The sequence below is a fragment of the Ipomoea triloba genome, chromosome 12 (assembly GCF_003576645.1).
Source record: "Ipomoea triloba cultivar NCNSP0323 chromosome 12, ASM357664v1".
NCBI classification, from domain to species: domain Eukaryota; kingdom Viridiplantae; phylum Streptophyta; class Magnoliopsida; order Solanales; family Convolvulaceae; genus Ipomoea; species Ipomoea triloba.
The window spans coordinates 9863792-9871097 of NC_044927.1; the positions used below are offsets into that span (position 1 = coordinate 9863792).

Genomic DNA, 7306 nt, shown 5'->3' on the forward strand with positions numbered 1-7306 from the left:
AACATGTTTAATATATATATATATATATATATATATATATATATATATATATATATATATATATATATAATTGTTCGTGAGGACGTGAACGTAGATTATTTATTGTTCACGAACAAATTGTGTTCGTGAACATGTGCAGGTGTTTGGTTATTAAGTATTCACGAACGTGTTCATGAACGTAAATGAACATGTTTGTGAACGTGTTTGTTAACGTTTACGAACGCGTTCGTGAACGTGTTCGTTAACGTTAACGAACACGTTCGTGAACATGTTCGCGAACGTTAACGAACATTAACGAACGCTTAACAAATGAACACGAACATGATTTTCAAAAACCTTAACAAACGAACACGAACACGAACACCTCAAAATCCTTAACAAACGAACACGAACAGCCTCCGTTCGTTTATGTTCGGTTCGTTAACAGCCCTAGGGATGGTGCTAAACAAGCCACTCAATGGAACTCTTTATCAAATGTACTTATGTACAACCTTAAGGATTATGTGTTTTTTTATAGTTCATACGAGAGCAATGGGAGTTACATTGTTATCAAGACAGGTGAGATCCTTGGCACGAGAGACTCGTGCTCATCAATTTCAAATTATGTTTCTAAGCAGCTTCAATGGATATCGAGAGGTGATCTTATTGTATAAATAATTTGAGTCGTTGAATTGATCTTTATCTGGACTTGTGCCTTACGGATTCAACAGCCTTAATCTCGTTAAGGTTATGTACTTGTCTTCCGAAGCATCTGCAGCAAAAGCTCATTCCAAGTGTCAATAGGCCCTGGCATGCACCAATGAAGGCAATCATTGTAACCTTTTATCCCTACTTTTTCCCACAATGCTCCCCCTGGGTGTCCATCTGGCCTCATCAACATAGCTCTGGTCACGTCTAACATCTCAAACTTATTCCCTCTATTCTCCCCATATCTTTTAGCCCTTTCAATTTCCTCAACTTGAACATTCCTATAATCCCAATCACCTCCAAAATCTACCTCTTCCCTACTAAACCCTCTAGTCCTATTGCAAAACCCTCCGCTTTTCCACGTCCCGTGTTCAAAGTGAGACGAAGAAATTGTCCTTACGAACACCACAACACCCTTTCGCTCTTCGTTGATATAATTAAAGGCAGCCTCGAATGCTCTCCGGATGGCAAAGCCTGCCCCAAAGACTCTCACGTTTGGGTCGTCACAAAATGTGCAACCAATAAGATTGCCACCCTCGTATAGGTAGTTTTGTTTGGGGAACCAATTCGCACCAGAGATAATGGCATGGTCAATAGTGGATATGTTTCTGGTCCAGTTGCCATCTAGTTTATCTAGATGCAAGTTAAAACCACCTGTGAATGAGCCATTAACCACTCTCTCGGTGGCGTGGACAAGGTAGTTTGAGCGGAGGGCCATGAGAGTGAAGTTGTGATGGGGAAATTGCCATGTTTTGAATTTGTCCTCAGCATCCTTGTATACATTCCTCGGAGCTTCTTCCTGCAATGTAACATTCGATCTCAAAGATTACAAGGATTATATTATATTTATGAGTAAATGTCTCCGAGGGTCTTCCGAGTACAATTACACCTAACATTTAGTCTTAAACTTTCAATTTAATAACTAGTCATCCTTCAACTTTCAAATTAACCACTCATGATCTTTCAAATTTTAAATTTTGATCGTTGTGGTCCTTCCCTTAGTTTAAGTAATGAAAAGTTTAGGGTCACGGCTGGTTAAAATTCGAAAGTTGAAAAATCATGAGTGGTTAATTTGAAAGTTGAAGGATCACAAGTACTTAAATTGAAAATTTTAGGACTAAATGTGGCAGTGATTCGGAGGACCACATATGCTATTAACTCTTAGGGTGTGTTTGGTTTGATTATGGGAATCGGAATCGAAATGAAAATCAAATACTTGATAATTGGAATAAGTTTTGGTAAAATTATTTTACATGTTTGGTAGTAGGATGGAATTAGAATGATTACTAAATATTTGGTTATGTATGACCCTATAATCGGAATAAAGGTTTAAAAAAATCAAGGCAAAGTGAGAAAGTCGATAAAATGATGGAGACAATAGAAATGAGGCGGGATAATGCCAAACTAATGGAGTGACACCTGATTTAAATTAGATAACTCCTTATAAAGGGTAATTAAATCCTCTACCTATATTTTAAAAAGTTGTGAACCAAACAATTTCAAAATCCATCCACCAAAGACACCTTTATATTTATCAAAGATCAAAGAGTTAGGAGCTGACCATAGACAAAAGGCAAAGAAGCGATTCCATTTGATTCCGAGCAAGTGAATCACCAATAAAAGCCATTGTCTTTCCTTGAACAATGCTTAGAAAGGCTTTGGAGTCAAATCGAGGGAGCTGACATCGTTCTGGTTTCCATCTCCAGTAAAGAAAATCTCTATTGTTCCTTCCATGAAATAAGCAATTAACAGAGAAAGGGATGGTTGCACAGCTAAAATTTGAATATAGAGGGCCGTCCTTGTCGGGAACCCAACGACCATCAAACAAGTCGCACATTTCATTATCTGTGTGTATGCATGTAACAATTTAACAATCACAAATACTAAAGCATTAAGATAGAATAATGTTGTTGGGCGGAAGCACATAAAGGGCTTCAAGGACCAAGTCTAGCACCAAACGTTTCAAAGGGTGTGTTTGGTTGGTGGGTTTAGGCATAAGGAATGGGTATGAAAGTGATTTTTTGTGTTTGGTTGATAGGTTTTGTGAATGCTACTATGGGTTTGGAATACCCCATTAATGACAAAACCCATACCCTTATTAAATAAGAGTTTCATCTCCCTTCCTCCTTTCTTTCTCAACTATTAATAATTATTCTCATTCCACCCAATTACCAAACATGTTAAATACTTTCACCAAAACTCATTCCCATTACCAAGTATTTGATACCCATTCCGATTCCGATTCCCATGTGCGAACCAAACGCACCCAAAAATGTGTAACAATATAAAGAAATCGAGTTAGACATTCATTACTCACTATAGTTTTTGCCATCGTTATATCGTGGATCAGGGTCCACAGTACACTGTGAACCCTGATCCAATACACAAAATTTGACTTATAATGTACATAATTTATATACATAATGCACAGAATTTATGTTCATAATACATATACACATAAACACGATATAATGAACATTAATTCTATGCATTATGAACATAAATTCTGTATATTATGTTTAGTGTTTAATTCTTGTTCATTATACCGTGTTTATGTGTATGTGTGTTATGTCTGTGCATTATGAACATTTATTCTGTACTTTATTAAGTCAAATTCTGTATATATTTTCATTATATCGTGTTTATGTGTATGTGTATTATAAACATGAATTCTGTACATTATGAAATTAAATTCTTTATATTGGATCAGAGTCCACCATATAAATTGCCTAGCTTTTGGTATAGTAATAAATGCTTCACCTAACAAGTGGTATCAAAGTCAAGTCACGAGTTCAAATTCCGCCAAGTCTAACACCCAATGGCCGTGAATTATTAGGTGCATGCCGGTAAAGGGATTAAAGGGTCATCGAGTGCTTGGAAACAAATGCAAAACTATAAATAATACTACCTTCGTCCCAAAATAGTTGTCTGGTTCGTTTAACGAGGTTTGACTGAAGTAATTTTTAATCCAATTTTTCATATTATTAAGTTTAGCATTAATATATAAAATTTATATATTTAGAAACTACATTAAAAGTACTATTAAACACAAAAATTTAAATTTAAAAATAATAAAAAATTACTAAAGAAAATAAGCAAAGAACGAAGAGTTAGTTTGACCAATGAATAGTAAATAGGACATGTAAAATGGGACAGAGGAGTAGCACATACGAATTGAATGAACCATATCATGTAGTTAGTTACTCACTAGATTGCTTCCACCGAAGATAGCCATTTGCTGGAGTCTCAAAGAAATTGAACGGAGTTGAAGAAGAGAAGATGTAAAAGGAGAACATAAGTGACAAAAACACAAAATAGAACCATAGAAAACCAGTGCTTCCTAGCCCAATAAGTCTCTCGGTCTTAGCGAGGCAATTGTGGAGGTCTTTTGTGGTGGGCGATGAATGAGATGCACCCGTCTCGCTCGACATCACAAACACACAGAGCTCTGGAGAATGAAAGAAGAAGATGACTAAAAACCACGGTGTTTTTTTCAAAAAAAAAAAAAAAAAAAAAAACCAAGGTGTTCATGCACTGACTAGCAGTGAGGATTGGGGTGGCTATTTTGGAGGTTACATAATTTAATTATTGTGTACTAAAATGGAAACAAGAAACATAGATTAGGTTAAATTTGATTTTTCGTCCTTAATTACTACGAAATATCTTATACAAGAATTGAATGATATCTCAAACTAGTGACCTGGTGCTTGCATCTGGTTGTACTGATTAGGTATACTAGTCACTTAGCCAATGCCAATTCCATGTGATTATTATATTATCCACTTACCTAATACTAATTCTTAATTGCTGATTTTTTTTTTTTGAGTATTATTGACTCTATTGCAAGATAATATCTGTTCTATACTTTATTTATATGTTAGTTGTTGCAGACTCTTGTGATACTTCCTCAAGGAGAGCTGCACAGAGGTGTCATCTATGCATAAATAGTTTGGCAAAAACTTGGGTGAGACCGTCTCACCATAAGACGGGTCGGGTCGGGTCAATATGCAATTGTAACACTTATATGCACAAATGTCATACTTATATACTCAAATGTAATACTAATCAGGAATAAAATTTTTGTTACTTATAAGGGTAAATGTAATACTTTTAAGGGAAAATACAATACTTTTACATTTCAATTTAAAAGTATTACTTTTTTCCTCAAAAGTATTATATTTGCCCTTATAAGTAAAGGGCACTTGTCAACATTACTTATTATGAAAAATGTATTAATTTTTCTATTATAAGTAACAAAAAGTGTATTCTTGATTAGTGTTATATTTGAGCATATAAGTATGATATTTGCACATATTAGTATGACATTTGCATGGTGATTTGACCCGACCCGACCGACTCACGAATAAGGATCCGTGAGACGGTCTCACACAAGTGTGACCCAATTAGTTTTCGTTTCGCAATTCCTGCTGACTATAATCAAATTAAAGTACGTAATACTCAATCTAACTTATATTATATGCTGTGATTAGTTAATGAATAAAATTAAAATACCGGGTCACAAATGCCCTTCTAGTCTCACATAGCTATTTGATTAATTAGCAAGATGAATATGCTCAATATGAAGATAGAATACAATAATCTCCTCTCAAAAACATCCCCCACCACGTTACAATCATGCCTTTTCATATAAGAAAATGAGAACGGTTAAGAAACAGAATTTCTCCGCACACCTAAGTACGCTTCCTCTCTTTTGAGGCATAACAGTCAAATATCTACGAGATATACGTACCATATTGTTTTGTTCAATTTAATCCCTTTACTTTAAAAAATGGTTCAATTATGAATAATAGTTAACGATGTTAATATTATTGTTAAATTAGGTTATGTGATGCTGACATCATCACTGTCACATCATGATATTTATATTCCAGCTCACATATTGCTTTATAAATATTTAAAATTAATTATTTTTATCACCAATATAGTACATTAATATGTCCAAAATAAACAATTACAAACATTCTTCTAAGATGGCGGGAAACAACACTTCTGTTTATATATATATATATATACACACACACACATATACATACATATATTCTTGAATTGAGGTATTTATAAACTCATGGAATTTGTCTGTTGGAGGAAAGCAAAATTCAAATGGTTACACAAAAAGCATTTGAAAATTAAATTATTTTTCAAATTTATTCAGATGCTCTATAATTTAATTACACCAATTTATAATTTATTTTTGATCTTGGGTTATTAAATAGATGACATGTCGCTATGATTCATGTATTTTGTTCTTTGATGAGGGTTGTGTTAATTGATACTTGAATTAAGTGGGAGAATGTAAGATTTTCCCATATAATATATACTCCATCTGTCCCATTTTATTTGTCATATTTACTATTCATTGGTCAAACCAACTATTTCTTCTTTGATAATTTTCTTTATTATTTTTCACTTATTTTTAAATTTGATTTTTTTGTGTTTAATGGTACTTTTAATGTAGTTTCTAAATATATAAATTGTATATTAATACTAAACTTAATATTATGAAAAATTAAATTAAAAATAGCTTCAGTCAAGCCTCGTTAACCGAATTAGACACATAAAATGGGACAGGGGGAATATTATATATTAGGGCCTTAAATTCTACAGGTCTACTATTAACTATGGCTGGAGATTATTGATACAGCAAAATACGAAACAGAATACTGTATTGATATCGAATCGGGTACAAGGTACAATACCCTAGGGGAGACCGAGCTACGTGACAGTGGGTCAGAGGTTCCCGGTCTCTTTAGCTACTGTATTAGAAGAAATAGCCAAAAGTCCATCTACCGTAATAAATGCGCCTTTTATAGTGGCTACGACAAGATTTCCGGTCTGGCGGCATGTAGGACGCGTGGCGGACATGCACCGGTTAGTCTGTCGGTCCAATATGGCGGTGGATAGATCCGCGGATGAGAGGTCCCTGGTTCGAACCTCCGCGAAGGCCCATACCACAGCTCGGGTTGCGAGGAGGCCCGGTCTACCCAGACCGGGAGAAGGATCTGTGGTCTGGGCAACCCTTTACTACACCCAGAGCCCGGGAGATCGGAAAAGTAGGCCGGGAGTTCATCCCTATCAACACTACTACAGAAAACACTTTTAACGTCGGTTTTTTTGGACATACAACGTCGGTTATTTTTCGACGTTGATGTAGGCGACGTTGTAAATAAATGATACGACGTCGGTTATATTTCATTTCTTTTAAAAAATAAAAATAAAGAAACGACGTCGGTTTTTTAAAAAAAACCGACGTCGTTTCTTTTTTATTTATTTTAAATAAACAAACAACGCCGATTTTAAAAAAAATGATGTTGTTTGTTTATTTAAAAATAAATAAATAAGAAACGACGTCGGTTTTTTTAAAAAAACCAACGCCGTTTCTACTTATAAAATTATAAAAAAAAAATCAAAATCAAAATGAGACTTTTCTCTTTCTCTTTCCCTGTCCCTACCCCTCTCACGGGATTTCTCTCTTTCCCTGAAATGTTGCCAGAAAGTTCATTAGAACATTATGCATGCTTCTATACACATTTTTACGACAGCAAATAAGAACATTACGAAAACAATATAGGCAAATGCTTACCTCTCTCTCTGTCATCTC

The 7306-nt window shown here is 34.7% G+C and overlaps 1 protein-coding gene across 1 annotated transcript; it reads right to left on the minus strand.

The window, feature by feature from the left end:
* Nucleotides 1-727: 727 nt before the first annotated feature.
* Nucleotides 728-2524, minus strand: LOC115999331 (protein ALTERED XYLOGLUCAN 4-like). The gene is made up of 2 exons (XM_031239187.1): nucleotides 2249-2524; nucleotides 728-1486 (listed from the first exon to the last, which is right to left on the minus strand). The coding sequence occupies exons 1-2, from the start codon at nucleotides 2522-2524 to the stop codon at nucleotides 728-730; spliced, it is 1035 nt and encodes a 344-aa protein (XP_031095047.1).
* Between the last annotated feature and the right edge of the window lie 4782 nt (nucleotides 2525-7306).